Source organism: Onychostruthus taczanowskii, unplaced genomic scaffold (assembly GCF_017590055.1).
Source record: "Onychostruthus taczanowskii isolate IOZ18803 unplaced genomic scaffold, ASM1759005v1 scaffold10, whole genome shotgun sequence".
NCBI classification, from domain to species: Eukaryota; Metazoa; Chordata; class Aves; order Passeriformes; family Passeridae; genus Onychostruthus; species Onychostruthus taczanowskii.
The window spans coordinates 8,541,434-8,557,306 of NW_024496526.1; the positions used below are offsets into that span (position 1 = coordinate 8,541,434).

Here is a 15,873-nt window from a genome sequence, read left to right on the forward strand (position 1 = left end):
TGCTAATCCCCAAAGAATCTGCACCCAGGGTAAGAGATGGAGGGCCTTTGTTGGAAAAGGTTATGAACAACTTGTTAAATCTGATGCCTTGTGAAATATTAATGTGATGAATCCAAAAAAACCTTTGAAAAACACTCTATTATTGTGCTAAAAACTATGCATGATTTATTCATGAAGCCACCTCATTATTTTGTTTTCTTTATCATTTCAGGGGTCGATTCTCCATAGTAAAGAAATGTGTCCACAAAGCCACCCGGAAAGATGTTGCTGTAAAATTCATTAGTAAAAAAATGAAAAAGAAAGAGCAGGCAGCACATGAAGCAGCTTTGTTACAACACTTACAGCATCCTCAGTACATCACTATCCATGATACATATGAGTCTCCTACTTCTTACATCCTGGTTTTGGAACTGTAAGTATTCAGAGCTTGGATTCAAGTGTCTGGATAGGAATCACAGCCCTATTAAAGCCAAACATAAAGATCACCCTGAGTCCAGCAGGGACAAGATTTTATGGATTGAGATGTCAAATTAAATAGCCATTTTCTGCAGTTTCCACTGCCTTTTCTTTACAGGAACTGAGATTAAGAGGGACAGATAAAACTGCTTTCTACTTGGGTAAAGCTTGGGTAATTTGTGCCACTGAAAAGCATCAGACCTACTTGGGCAGTTTTGTCCACTTTTTACATTTGAGTAAAAGTGTTTCAGCTAGATCAAAGCCTTCATCATTCTAATGCTTTTTGGTGAAAAGACCCATGTAGCAGCCATGCTTGTTCCATAAGAAGAAACAGCAACCAAACTCCAAAATGCTGTGCTACGGTATATCCAACAAAGTGTATTTGGGCTATTTCATTGTTTGGTTGTACAGATAAATAAACTAGGTGGAAAACTTTTATTGGGTTAGTTTTCCCAAGAAAATACTACCAGCTGAAAATGTCAATGATTTTTTTTCTGCAATTATGTAACCAGCTCTATAAATAAATAGATGGATCCAAATAATTAAGAAGTTCTGTTTCCAAAGGGATTGTCTCTGTCTATTGAATCTATCCTTAAGCAAATGAGTTTACTTTAAGAGTGTTGCTAAATTTGTCAAAGTCTGGAGATAACAATTAAGGATTAATCATTCTACCACTTCCATGGCCTGCAGTATCTTGAGATATCATTAAATACTCATCAGATCTTGCATTTTATTTTCCTCCCTTTTTTAGGTCACAAAGTTTCTGCTGCAATTTTGTTTTCAGATATTAAGTGTTCCTAGAGATGCCATGTGATGTTTCAAGCACAGGGTTTGGTTTGTTTTAGGATGGATGACGGTCGTCTCTTAGATTATCTGATGAACCACGATGAACTTATGGAGGAAAAGGTGGCGTTCTATATAAGAGACACAATGGAAGCCTTGCAGTACCTCCACAACTGCAGAGTGGCTCACTTGGACATAAAGGTAGGAACAAATGAGAATGATGCTGTTATTCTGTGCCCTGGAACAGAGAGTTCCCAGCTGTACAGACAGGGAGGAGGTGCAGCCCGTACCCCATGGAGGTGATCACTAAATGGACAAGCTGCTGATCAGAGAAAGGAGTTATGGACCTGCAGCACCAGGTCTCTGCCTTCAGACAAGAAATGCACCTTTTCCCTTGATTCCCTGGTTTGCTCCCAAGGGCTTTCTGGATTTAATGATGGGGAAGGAGGATGTCAGAGAGAAAAGAGTGAGATGTCACTAGCACCTGTCTGAAGGGAAACTATGAATAATTCTATGGAGTATGGTTTGGGCTCACACTGTGCCAACTCAGCCACCAACCTTCCAGAGCAGAGCTGGCTTGTGCCAGGCTGGCAGGGGCAAAGGAAAAGGAAAGCAGCATTCTACATTATGCTGGATAGCCTGAGAGGGGAACTGGGTGGGAAATACACACAGGGAAGGGTTCAGAGGAAGAACAAAGGACAAGCTGCACTGTGGACAAGAAATTGGGGTATTCTCTAACGTCACACTCAGACTAGTACAGCTTGTACCTGCTTTTGTGAGCACACATGGCTCACAGGAGGCACTGTACTATCCTGGATTTGGCATTGTACTCCTGTCCTCCCCAGCATCCCAGTTACCTTGGATGACAGAGAATTAGCCACTGAAGTTGTGATCAAGTGTTTCAAGTTTTGTGATCTGCAACATTGATTCTGGTTGCCAGGGATATCAGATAATCTATAACATTTTGTAGACTTAAATTACAATTAAAAATGGGGAATGAGGGATGAATTTAACTTTCTTATATAGCGGACAATCCAGCTTCAAGGAGATTTATTCTTATCTTTCCAAGCCCCAGGCATGTCAGATGAAGTGATACTTTCATTCTTCTTCTGCCTCTACCCCTACAAAAAAAAATTCCATTTGTACAGGACCTTATATGAGAATTAGACACAAAAAGCTAAATCATCCTGGTTTCTTTCTATGCAACTGTTTATATTTTTTGCTCTATTTATATGACCTGTCAAAAAGTAGGTATTACTTGGAGGTAAGAAACTGCAATGAATTCTCTGTTTGATAATAAACAAAGAAACAAGGTGGAAAGCTAATTTTCTGTGACCTATCTGCAGTTCCTCTGAATGAGGGATGCTAAATAAAGCACCTTCTGTTGCTAACTGGGAAGCAGGAGATGCACTGATAGTGACAGCTGACCTGTCCATGGATTGTGTTTCCCAGGATCCTGCTCAAGGATGTGTTAATTTTGTCAATAGAGACAGCACAAGAGAAGAGCAAGTGGAGAGACTGAAACAGCCAAGTAGTCAACTTTGCTTTAGAGAGATAGATAGATAGATAGATAGATAGATAGATAGATAGATAGATAGATAGATAGATAGAGGAGAGAAAAAAATATCTAGAAGGGTGCAAGAAGTAAATTCAGAAATCCTCTCAGGGCCAACAAAGGAAGGATAATCCATGTTAAGTCCCCAGAAGAGTGTGTATAGGCAATGCTCAGTATCTCTCACTGAGAGAGAGAGAGAGACCTTAAATACTGAGAGCTGCTAAAGCAGAGAAAACCAACTGGGATTAAATGTAATTTTACTGTCTTGGAAAGCATGACTGTGTTCTGGTGTATGTAGGGGAGCACTGGCAGTTCCATGTCAATTGACAGCAACAGTAATGGCAAACACCAGTCCCTCCCAGGATAGTGGGTGCCAAATTGAACATTTACTTCATGAGGAACATTTCTGCTGCAAGTTATGCACACTAACTTAGCCAGTTGTCACCTGAACAAATAAATATGGAATCTAAATAAACTGATCAGATATATATATGTCTTATTAAAATTTAAAAATCCATCAGTGCTCTTAATCTGTGGAGATTTGTTTGGGAATATAAACTGTAAGTACTTGGGACAAAGTGCAAAATCCCAGTGTGTTGCCCTAGTGCAAAGGAGGATCTTGTCATTGCAACTGCAGCATTGATCTGAATTTAGAGCAAACAGCAGCTGAGCTGGGTCCTTGTCACTCACTCTCCTGATCTCTTCCGTGCACACGTGATTAAATGCAAGTTTTGATTAGCTATTAAGCCTATACGAATCCTACACATTTTATTTGCTAAAATATAGTTACAATTAAGTTTATTTCATTGTCTTTTCAACAGCCAGAAAATCTGCTCATCGATTTGAGAATCCCAGTGCCTCGTGTCAAGATCATTGATTTGGAAGATGCAGTCCAGATCACAGGTCATTACCATGTCCACCACCTCCTTGGAAACCCGGAGTTTGCAGCCCCTGAAGTTATCCAAGGCCTTCCAGTCTCCCTGAGCACGGATATCTGGAGCATTGGGGTCCTCACCTACGTCATGTTAAGTGGTGTCTCTCCATTCCTGGATGAAAGCAAAGAGGAGACTTGTATCAACGTGTGTAGAGTGGATTTCAGCTTCCCACACGAGTACTTCTCCAATGTGAGCCACGCCGCCAGGGATTTCATCAACGTTATGCTCCAGGAAGACTTCAGGAGAAGGCCGACAGCAGCCACTTGTTTACAGCATCCGTGGCTGCAACCGCACAATGGCAGCTATTCCAAGATCCCACTGGATACCTCCCGCTTGGCGTCCTTCATCGAGCGCCGCAGGCACCAGTACGACGTGCACCCGGTCCCCAGCGTCAAGAGCTTCCTGCTGAGCAGGATGAACCCGGGCACGTAGTGCCTCCATCCACGGGATCCTCCGCTGCTGCTCCTGAGCCGTGTGCCGGGAGCACGCGGATCCGCCTGTACATATCCCATGTTCGGTTTGCATTTCACCAGCTGCAGGGTGGGAATCACTGCAGACGTGGCAATGGGACCAAGGCAAAGGGGGTGACAGCAGTGGGGACACGCTCCCTCTCTCGGGGCACACGGTACTGCCACGTCCACTGCCAAAAAGGACTGCAGGAAGCAAACACCAACTGGGAATGAGAGCCAAAATTGCAGTTGCCTTAATCGTTGTGAGGCAGCCTTATAAGAAATCCTCTTGATCTTGCTGAACTGAATTCAAAATGTACAAAAGACTAGAAGTAGGATAGTAGGGGGGGAAGTGAGACCAGCTGACCTTAGCACGTACTGCAGAACTGGACTGGTCAGTTTTTGCTGAAATCATTGCAAGCCTGCTCCAGGTTATCAGTCATATTTCTCATGCCCCATATGCCCAGGTCTGCCATGATTTCAGTAGGGACTTTGCCTGCAGAGACATGCAAGATCAGGCTCCAGTCACTGCTGGATCAGCTCCCATGGTGGCGTGGCTTAGGTACATTCGCTCTTGGTAGTGCTCAGACCAAAATCCTCCATTAAGCCCCTGCTTGGGCTTTCTGCTGTGTTAAGTCGACGTGCAGCACTTTTCAGAGCTACGATTAAGGCAATGAATTCACTGGAGCATACAGCTGGTTCTGATTAAGCACAATGGGACTATGGTGGGTTTTTTAAAAGCATTTTATACACATTGTACAGAAATCTTTTGCAAAACCTGTGCATTGAGAAAAGGCAGAGTCCAATTTTTGCAGTATCTGTAAACTAGATGATGATGGTGATGAAGACAATTTTTTCTATCACAGGTTTTCAGTATACATATATTGTATCATAGATATAAATATATATAAATATAAAGGATCCTGTTCCATTTCTAGCTTCAGAATGGCCCAAAGTCCATCTAAGCCTTTCAGAGTGCAGTAGGAGTGGTGAGTTCATTCTTGTGCTTACAGCTTGAAAATTGTTTTCAGTGTTTAAAGCATGTCATTTTTTTCATTTCCAAACTTGTAAATATCTCTCAGCCACCATTAGCACCTCATAACCAAAGCATTCATGAGGATATTTTTATGTCCAAAGCCTAATTTGTAATAAAAAAATTAATATTCACAATTAAAACATTTCTCTCTTGCAAGCCAAGTTGCAACATCATCATATTGATGTTACAGTGATGGAGCCAGCCTTAAGTATAAGGGAGTCTGCAGTGACAAATCAGCAGTTTGTAGGTTGGCCAAATCTTCCTTTCCAGAAATGAGACTGGAAGGGAAAAGTCCATCTGGGACTTCCCCATCCTACTGCCACACCACAAAGCTCTACAGCCTTGTAGGGTTACAATCAAAGAGATTTTTTTCCCCTGGCATGTGGGGACTTTGTCTCGGTGCTGAGTACCATTTGTGTGTCTGTAATGGGAAATGGCAGTTGTTACCAAAGGTTTTCCTAAGGAAAAGGACTAGATCTGACCACGTGTGCTCATACAGACTCTCTGATAAGGGAGAGAGTCAAATCTCATTTACCATCTGAGTAACTGCACTGTGAGCCTGAAGGAGCACGCGCTGTCTCTGCCGGTGGGGTGGTGGAGATACCCTGCAAGTACTGTTAAATTCTCAGGGCTCTGATAGCCCTTTTTTGATCCACCTCCAAGCTCCCTTTCACAGCAGGGAGGAGACCTGGCCTTTCTCTTTGTGCTTGCTCTATCACTACACCAGCGTGGTCAGTATTTTGTTAGCAGAGAAGAGGCACAGCAAAAACCCTCAGTGCTGGACACTGAGTGTGTGCAACAAAGAACAGCCCTTGAGATGGGGAAGGCACAGGCAGAGGGGTGAGCCCAGGGGCCTCAGCAGAGCCAGAAGCAGTTCTGTGAGAGATCTAATGCAGGGAGGGAGTGTGGCAAGGGTTGAAAGAGACAAGTGTTCACAGAAGGGTAAGCTCTTTGAAAATCATCTAGAACCTATCTCAGTTCCTCTCTAGAGCAGCAGCTGATTTGCTAAGCAATCCAGCAGCACCTCTTAGATAAAGAGCAGACTCTCAGAGCAACAGTGCAAAGTATGCAATTTCTTAGCAACTGAATACAGACAGCAGTCAAGAGGGTCTCTAATTACCACCAGCCTCAGGTACTTTCTCACTACAGGACTGTCTGTAATTCTTCCTATTTGTCAAAGCTGGCTCTTTGTGCTGTGATTGTGCTGCCCTTAAAAAAATGTATGTGGAAGTGTGGTCTGTAAAACCCACAGCTTTTATTAGGCCCATGGGTACAGTTTGAGCCACCGACTTTCTGCTTGGCATTAATACAAACAAAATCTCGTGTAGCACATGAAATTTGGAGTTATTTAGCATTTTGTTTTCCTACATCCTGCATTCATATGTCAAACTACATCAACAGACCCTTTGAATGCACAGGGGGGAAAAGCGAGACTGTTTAAGGTAATATTTAAGCCTCTCATTGCTATCAAATAACAGAAAAGAAAACCCAAAAGGCTGAAAGAGAGATGATATATGATTAGATATTGGTGCTCAAATTCAAAAAAGACTCCTTGTTGAGAGAGCTGGAGGTCCTGAATTCTGAAGATGTTGAATGTTGTGGGGTCACTTTCTTTTGTGGTTTTGCTTTTTCCATATTCATGTTAGAACACCTCTTCCTGGACACCATTCTTCTTACAGCCCATTCAGGAATACTTGAACCAGTTAAAACTTCCATAAAACATTTGTGATTACCAACTATTCTTGCTTTTGCCTGAATAATACCAAGTTGACATGCAATATTGCCATGTGATAAATGCAGAGGAAGTATCCTGACTTCGCTCTTTCAAAGTCTTTTTCAGCCAACCTGTGGTGCCTCTGCAGATACAACAGGTCCTGTAACTCTGTTGAAAACTATAACTCCATTTTAAAGAGATAACAGAAGCTGAGTAAGTAGGCCTGGAGTGCACCTGCTGAGTTAGAAGCACCACAGCCAACCCCCTGAGTAGCATTCTCCAGTGACTGGATTTTTTTGGTGCATGAAATATTGTCTGTAACAAACACGGTTTCTCAGTGAAGTTCCCCAGAGAATATCTGACCCCAAGGGGAAGATTTCCACCTGCAGCTGTGTACCACTCAGGGTATTCCCAAGATGGCTTGAAAATATGGTGGTAGCTGCACCCTTCAGCTTCTCCAGCAGCTTCCGACCATCCAGGATGGACAGGAATCCTGAAACAGTGCACCACAAGCTGTGTGTGGAGTGGCACTGTGCACACAGCCACTGCCATCAGACATCTCCACAGTGCTCTTACCCTGCTCTGACAGCAAAATGTGTTCCCCAGGTGCTGGGTGACAGGAGGGCAGCAGCAAAGGTGCTGGTGACACAGAGCCCAGAGGACGCAGTGACATGGGGGCGCCTTATTTAAGATGGATTCATTTAATGAATGTGCAATGAGAAATTAACTCACCTCTGTCTCTGCTCCACTTGGAGCAGCCAGGCCAGGACAGGAATTCTGCTGGCCAGTGTAAACTGCCAGCCCCCATCAGGTGTTGCTGCCCTGGGGGACACCCCATGTACCCCCAGGCTGCCCAGCCCCCTGTGCAGGGTACTGTTGGGGTGACACAGCCAGTCCAGGGTGGTAGACTTCAGTATTTTAAAGCAATCCAGGCTTTAAAATTTATTATATGCCTCTCTCTTCTCAGTGATACCAACAAGTTTAATTTAGTCTTCCTGCCCTTTCTTTTTAAAAGACTACAGATTGGGTTTTTTCAGTAACATGTATCTTTTTACTTCTAAGTTAATGCTGAGAGAAAGTCTGTGCCCTCAGCTGACCCTGAGGCTGTGGCTTCAGTGGAGTTCATGAGCATTTCTGACAATGCTACTAGGCCTGTGCTACAAATACTGTGCATAAAGGCTGAATGCAGAACCTGACTATATAGAATGCCCCTGCAATGAAGGGACTGTGTCAAGTAACCTAAGGTAATATAAATTTCAGACACAGATGTAAAGGCTTCTCTGTGCACATAAAGCTCTAGCAGAAAATTTACATGCACAGGGGCTCACCACCTTTTTTTCATCTTGTTTCTTTCACAGCAGAGGTGGATTCTCCTCTAACACAGGGCTTGGGTTTATTTTTGAGCTCATTCACTCATGTCCCATCAGAAAATGGTGCTTTCCCAAGGAAACTAAATCAAATCCCATTTTACTAGGCTGACTGCACACTGCCATCAAGTGATGTACTCTCAGTCTGGGATCTGTGTAGTGCTGAGTGTTTCCATAGCGTCAGGATGCTGAATGTTTGCTGTAACTGTAGTCTTTATTATGGAGCTAGTGAAAAACCAACATCTCTACTCAAGCCATATTTCACCTTCATGTCCAACTTCTGATGCTGGTGCTTTTACTTCTCTTTCTACAAAACTGTTCAACACTGCTCTGCCACTGAGGTCAATTTGCTGATAACTTTTGGAAAGCAAATGCAATAGCAAGTGCAAAAAAAAAAAAAAAAATCAATCTCAGACTTCTCAGACTTATTCACCGAGATAAGAGCAAATAGTTGGAACGTATTGATGCTTTTCAATCCTAGCAACAATCCACTGAAGGAGGAAAAAAGAAACAGTATTGCTAACAGCTCAGCATTTTCAAGGTGCAAAGTAATTCCACAGCCTTAATTATTTCAGTGTATTGCTGGTCTGCCTTAAATGTATCTTCAGTTTTATTGCGGATTTCATTTTGTATGCACACAATGTTGGTTTGTAAAGGCAGGTTTGTAAATATTTCCTTTGTAAGTCTGATCACTCATGTGTACTGTTGTGAGGTGACTACTTGCTGTCCCATGTTGTTGTTACTATACTGCAGTATATATGATCACCTACAGATGTAGCTTCGACCTGTACATCTCCCGTCCTTGCATTCCCATAAATAGAGTATACTAAAGACTCCGTTTCTGGGCTTTTTTGATTAAATAAAATTATTCCAAGAAGACCGGGTCAGTCTTATTTCACACATGTGGCACCTTTCTGAGTGAGGCCTTGGAGACTCGGGGCTGGCTGAGGGCTTTATTCAGCTCATCTTTTCCGGGGGGACCTCTCAGGGACCCAGCCCGCGGGATTGTCACCCTGGCTGCTTCCACCGAGCCTTTTGGGAATCACCCGGGGAGGAAAACCCCGGGAAAAATCACACCGAGGCGGAAAACCCTCGGGGCACACCAAACCCTCTGCCCCGGCGACTTCTGCTTCCCGGGGAATGGGGTGACGAGAGAACGGGGAACCGTGCAGGGGACAGCGGGCCTTAGGGAGCAGGGCCGGGATGGCGCAGGGGTGCCGCCTCGGGGAGGAGATGCGGGACGGGCACACGGATCCCGGGATGGCGCAGTGGGGATTCCCGGCGCAGGGAGGGGACGCGGGGCGGCCACACCGCCTCCCGTGTGCCACACGGTGTCCCCGCCCCGCGCGCCTCCCGCTCTGCATCATCTCGGTGCGCCGGGCCCGGCGATGGCGGCGGGGCCTGCGGGGGCCGTGGCGGCGGCGCTGAGCGGGGCGGGCGCGCTGCGCTTCGGGCACTTTGTGCTGAAGAGCGGCCGCTCCTCCCCCGTGTACATCGACCTGCGCGGCCTCGTGTCCCACCCGCGCCTCCTCCGGCAGGTGCGGGCCGGGGAGCCCCGGGCCCCGCGCGTGTCCCTGTCCTTGGCGGGTGGCGGTCCCTCACGGCCCTGGGGCAGCGGGGAGGCAGCGCTGCCGCGGCTCCCCAGGGCCGGGACCCCGCAGGGTCGGGTCGGGTTGGGTCGTGTCAGGCAGAGGGGTTTTCATTGATTTAGTCACGTTCGCTCCAGCCTGGCTCTTAAAAAGCGTTTGGTTTTCCTTTCCAGGTTGCAGGACTTCTTTTCCAGGCAGCCCAAGATGCGGGTCTGCAGTACGACTGTGTGTGCGGCGTTCCGTACACGGCGCTGCCGCTGGCCACCATCATCTGCTCGGAAAATCAGGTTCCGATGCTCATACGGAGGAAGGAGGGAAAAGACTACGGTAAAACCTCCAAATCAAGAGTTTGCAATTTACCTTGTTTGGGAAATGGCTTTATATACTTTGTGGTTCTTTTGTAAGGCACAGCGTCTCCCTTCCAGTTTAACGCTACCATTGCAATTTAACGGGTTGGGTTGGGTCGTGTCAGGTAGAGGGGTTTTCATTGATTTAGTCACGTTCGCTCCAGCCTGGCTCTTAAAAAGCGTTTGGTTTTCCTTTCCAGGTTGCAGGACTTCTTTTCCAGGCAGCCCAAGATGCGGGTCTGCAGTACGACTGTGTGTGCGGCGTTCCGTACACGGCGCTGCCGCTGGCCACCATCATCTGCTCGGAAAATCAGGTTCCGATGCTCATACGGAGGAAGGAGGGAAAAGACTACGGTAAAACCTCCAAATCAAGAGTTTGCAATTTACCTTGTTTGGGAAATGGCTTTATATACTTTGTGGTTCTTTTGTAAGGCACAGCGTCTCCCTTCCAGTTTAACGCTACCATTGCAATTTAAGAAGCAGGCCCTTTTCCCCCTAAAGCAAACCTCCCACAGCATTCCAGCCTGAGCAGCCTCTCCCAGCTGGTTGCTGTTTAGCCTGGAGCTTTAGTCCTGCTGTAGGAGATTTGGAGACTCTTGAAGGATGTTTTCTGTTTCTTTGGTTTTGTTTGTGGGAGTTTTTTCTTAGCAGTGTCTTTTTGTTTGTTTGTTTGTTTCCTTGTTGCCCTTGCTATGGTTCTGGGTTAGTGGCCTCATCCAGAAACAAGGATTTATAACTCAGATTCTCCAGCATGCTGAGACCGGAGCCACATTTTGCTCTCAAGCCGAGCTTTTTGTGTATTGACACCAAAAGGAGCCTTTCTAGTCTCTTCTTCATTTATCTCTCAAACCCCTTTTTCTTTCATTATCCTGTGGTCCTGTAATCAGTGAGCCAGGTGAGCAGCAGTCCCTTTACTCAATGAACCATGTATGTGGGAGAGCAGACTGAAGCATTAACCTGCCATATAACTGGATTTCTACACATCCTCCTCGATCAGTGTGTAATTAGAAAGTACACTTGTCAAAACTTAAAGGTGCTCCTGTGTCAGGCAGTGGGACAGCCATGGAAACATTTGCTGTTCCTTCTTGTGACAGCGATTAACTGCTCCTGGGAATGCCAGGCATCCCTTTGTGGTTGCCTCCCAGAAGGCTTTTCATGGATGTGTGCCTGTTGTTAGTTAGGACAAAGGCACTTGAGGCTTTACTCCTAATTGTTCTAACAGGCTTATTAAGCACACAGTGCTGCCTGTGGAAAATGGGACATGCTGAAGAGTGCTAATAACTTGGCTGCATTAAAGATGTTTTAAATAACAAGAGAATAATTTTGTAAGTCTGAGCTTTCAAGTCATGACAGTACTAAACTTCTGAAGTCATCTTATTCAAACATTTGAATTGGTGCTGTTAACAGTGTGTCAGTTTTGTTACGGAATATAACTTCTGGAAACATACAGATTATTTTATCAGCTTGGAGAAGTAACAGTCTGTATGAACTGAATTACAGATCAGTGAGTGAGCTGTGGTAAGAGCTGTGATAAGTGGTGTCATCTAATAAAGTTTTGATTCTGTTAAGGTTTTCTTGGGTTGTCCAGCATTTCTTAATTGGTGGAGTGTTTGCTTTTTATTTTTCAGGTACCAAGCGGATGGTAGAAGGCACCATTAATCCAGGAGAGACATGCCTGATCATTGAGGACGTGGTAACAAGTGGATCCAGTGTGCTGGAAACTGCAGAAGCTCTGCAGAAAGAAGGATTAAAAGTCACAGATGCTATAGTGCTGTTGGATAGGGAGCAGGGTGGGAAGGCCAGGCTAGAGGAACGTGGAATTCGCCTGCACTCTGTGTGCACCTTGTCTGGGGTGCTGGAGATTCTCCAGCAGCAGGGAGAAGTGGCTGCTGAGATGGTGGAAAAGGTGAAGAAGTTCATTGAGGGAAATGTGTTTGAGGCAGTGGCTCAGAATGGTGCTGCTCCTGTGAAGAGACTCTGCAAGGAGCTGAGCTTCAGCGCTCGTGCCCAGCTGCCAGGGCTGCATCCTATTGCAGCCAGGCTTCTCATGCTCATGGAAAAGAAGCAAACAAACTTGTGCCTTTCTGCTGATGTCACCAGCCCCAAGGAGCTGCTGCAGCTAGCTGCCACCCTGGGCCCCAGCATCTGCATCCTGAAGACTCACATAGACATCCTGAATGATTTCACCCAAGAGGTAGTGAAGGAGTTGAGAACGCTCGCAGATCAACATGAATTCCTGATTTTTGAAGACAGGAAATTTGCAGATATTGGAAACACGGTGAAACACCAGTATGAAGGTGATTATCTTCAAGCTGGATTCACTGTAACTTTGCCTCTGGTGTGTGTAACTGCAGTACTGGCACAGGTTGCCAGGAGAGAGCATGGAATCTCCAGCCTTGGGAAATACTCAAGGGGATAAGACCCTGAGCAGTCTGACCTAGCATTGGAGTTAACCCTGCTGAGAGGGCATGACCTCCTGAGGTCCCTTCCAACCTCAACCTTTTTATGAATCTGTGGTTGTGCTCAGTAAGTACTTCTGAGTTGTGTGCCATGAGAAACTGCTGCCTGCTGTTATTGTACTGCTTGTGTGCCCAGCATGGCTTTCTTTTGATACTCCATCTGCAGCTGTGGAACTGCTGTTCTCTTTTCCTGATCCTTATGTCCCATATGATCTGTGTGCTATCTGGGAAGATAAGCACCTGTGGACAGCAGATTTCTGGGCTACCATAAATGTCTCAGTAAATATTAAAGGTGAGACACTAACAAGTGTTTGTGAAAAGTAAACTGAGAGATTACGCTTTGTGGTTAGGCAGCTGTCAGAGCTGTCTGATGAGACTGAACTTGTAACAGTCAAGCTTCAGCAGTAAAACTGTCTTTTAAATACGTGAGTGATAAGGTGTGCAGCTGTTCCTGTCTAACTTGTGCTTCCTGTTTAACACATTTCTGACAATTCCTTGCCTCTTTGTGTCTTCCTGCCCCTGTTCTCAGGTGGCGTGTTCAGGATCGCGTCCTGGGCGGACATGGTCAATGCCCACGTGGTTCCAGGCTCTGGAGTTGTGAAAGGGCTGAAGGAAGTGGGTCTTCCTCTGCAGCGTGGCTGCCTCCTGGTTGCAGAGATGAGTTCCCAGGGGTCCCTTGCAACGGGTGAATACACAAAAGCTGCAGTAAGTGGGAAGTCTTGTGTTGGGATAAAAGCTTGTCAAGTGTGACAGGGAGGTTTTATGCGTTTCTAATATTTGCACTTCCAAGAGTCCCTCCAGCTCTAACTCTTAGAGGTGTTTGTTTTTTCCTTGGAGACTCAGGAATGTGACTGTGTGGTGTTCAAAGGTTGCAGCTGTAGGCCAGTGATGAGAGGTGGTCAGAGTTCACACTATGGAACTCTAGTACTTGTTGCATTTTCTATTAGCACCCTCCCCTTATTTTTTAAATTTGTTTCTTTAAGCAGTGCATTTCTAATTAGTTTAAATCCATTTGCAGTATTATTTATAACATAGAAAGAAACACAACATTCACTTTTCTGCCACAGGGAAGGAGTGACTTTATATTGGGAAAGCAAGAGGTGTTTCATACCCCTGCCTCACACAGCTTAAAGTGTCAGAGGGTGGATGAGAAACAGATTGCTAGGCCAGCTGAGTTTTAAGTATATCATTTGTAATTGTTCACTGATCTTTTTCAGGTACAGATGGCTGAAGAGAACTCAGATTTTGTTTTTGGATTCATATGTGGATCTAGAGTTAGTAATAAACCAGAATTTCTTCACTTAACCCCAGGAGTGCAGCTGCAAACTGGAGGTAACTTTTTCTGAAATATTTTTAGTCTATTTGTAAGTACAGAAGTGATCTAGTCTCCAGTGAAAAAGTGACTCCTGAAGAGGGCTTGTATGCTGATTCTCAGCTGGGAGGAGTCTGTTTCCCACTGAGGGCTGTCTCATATTTCTGGATATGCTGATTCCTTTCTTGGGAGCTCCAGAAGGCAGTGAGCAGGCTATACAATCTTTTTTTCTTGTTTTGGGGTCTGTGTACCATAAAGCTCATTCCTGAACACATGTAAAATGTCTCCAGATAGGTGTTAGATGTAAAACTATTCAGTAGTAGTAAAAAAACATAACAAATGGAGACGTCCAGCTGAAACACTTGGTTTTGATATAGATGCAGTACCAGTGAATGGAAAGTCTTGTGCTGACTGAAGAGGTTATCTTTGAAGCAGATAGGGGAGATATGTTTCTCTGCAATACTTAATTTTTATGAGACCTAAACTGAAATCACAAGCTTTTGCAATAATGTTTGGGGGTTTTGCCTGTTTGAAGAAGGCTGATTATTTTAGCAATCCTGACTGGTGCTTCTTTGGGTAACTGTTCCATCTATACCGAATGGTAAACCATGAAAAAGGAGGGTGCTGGCTGTCAGATTTGATCTGTTTTTTGGTTGGCCATGCAATTTCTAGTTCTGTTTGTGGATTGTTAGGATGAGAGCTGGGGATGGGGGAACCTGTTTTGTTCCAGCACCTCCCTGAAGGTTTTTAGTACATACAGTTTTGTACAGACAAAAATAAATGGTGTCTGTATTTCAGGGGATAACCTTGGACAGAAGTACCTAAGCCCCAAGGAAGTTATTGGTGACAAAGGCTCGGATATCATTATTGTGGGACGTGGCATCTTGGCAGCTTCAGACCGTCTCCAAGAAGCAGAGAAGTACAGGAAGGCAGCGTGGGAGAGCTACACGAGCAGGCTTGGTGCTCCAGCAGAAGACTGAAAACCACACGCTGTCCTAGCCAGTGTAAGCAAAGCTGATGGAGCTGCAGCCCTCATGAGGGGTCCAGTTAAATACATGGACACCTCAGCCTGTAGAAAAACTGCCCTTTTGGAGAAAAATCTATTACAAAGTTGTTTTAATTGTACACATGAGTCAAATTGTACTTGCCATTGTTGCTTTTTGATACTTGAATGTAAGAACCCAGAACTTCATGCCAAATTTTTAGCCTTAGTGGGATTTCTTGTTTGAAAAACATTACACAAAACACTCCAAGGGTATTTTTTTGGCTGTTGTTGCCTTCGTCTCTTTTCCCCACCCTCAAATTCTTTCTGGCTGTGGAAATGGTATTTAGTTACATCCTTAATAAACTTCACCTGCATACTTGATGTGCTGCCCCACCTTCATGGGGTTATTCAGCTCTCCTGTTTCCAAAGGAGCAAGTGCAGGTTTTAATGCCATACTGTGAAATTGAATTATCTGGTGTTTAATAAATTCTTTTTTGCTACTATTTTCCTTTTTCAATGGCTCTATATGTCTTTGTTCTGTGGCAGAAATATTATAAAAAGTCATCCTGGTGTGTCTGTGACTGCAGGAGTTGGTCATGATTCTGTTTACAGAATTTGTCAGAGCAGTTAGTTGTGTGCTTAATTACAGTGGAGCTGTTGATTTCTCTAATTGAAATAAAAATGTACTTTATTAGACTTCTTGTGACAATAGCTGGAATACCTGCAGGCTTTACTTTCCACTGTACATGGTAAATAAGGAGAAATATAAATATCTTTAATGATTGGTTTTGATTATAAAGTATGGAATAACCTTAAGTGTCTCTAGCATGGATGTGGTGCAAATAGCAACAAAAACTTTATTCCAGTGCTGATGCAGTTCTGGACT

General features: G+C 44.7%; 2 protein-coding genes across 8 annotated transcripts in view; both read left to right on the plus strand.

The window, feature by feature from the left end:
- The window catches only part of KALRN (kalirin RhoGEF kinase), a 473,687-nt gene extending 464,523 nt beyond the window's left edge, over window positions 1–9,164 (plus strand). For 6 of the 7 annotated variants that reach the window (XM_041406297.1, XM_041406207.1, XM_041406244.1 and 3 more), the window contains 3 exons: window positions 212–412; window positions 1,302–1,440; window positions 3,616–9,164. In XM_041406297.1, coding sequence (XP_041262231.1) covers window positions 212–412; window positions 1,302–1,440; window positions 3,616–4,161 — 886 coding nt within the window. In that variant the 3' untranslated portion in view covers window positions 4,162–9,164. Of the gene's footprint in view, window positions 1–211; window positions 413–1,207; window positions 1,441–3,615 lie in introns of those variants that run through there. The other variant, XM_041406254.1, reaches the window with a different exon arrangement.
- A 513-nt stretch (window positions 9,165–9,677) lies between these two features.
- Window positions 9,678–15,569, plus strand: UMPS (uridine monophosphate synthetase). Its single transcript, XM_041409441.1, has 6 exons — window positions 9,678–9,833; window positions 10,058–10,211; window positions 11,860–12,528; window positions 13,220–13,395; window positions 13,908–14,022; window positions 14,801–15,569. Exons 1-6 carry the CDS (start codon window positions 9,684–9,686, stop codon window positions 14,980–14,982), a joined length of 1,446 nt encoding a protein of 481 aa, XP_041265375.1. The 5' UTR covers window positions 9,678–9,683; the 3' UTR covers window positions 14,983–15,569.
- The last annotated feature ends 304 nt before the right edge of the window (window positions 15,570–15,873 follow it).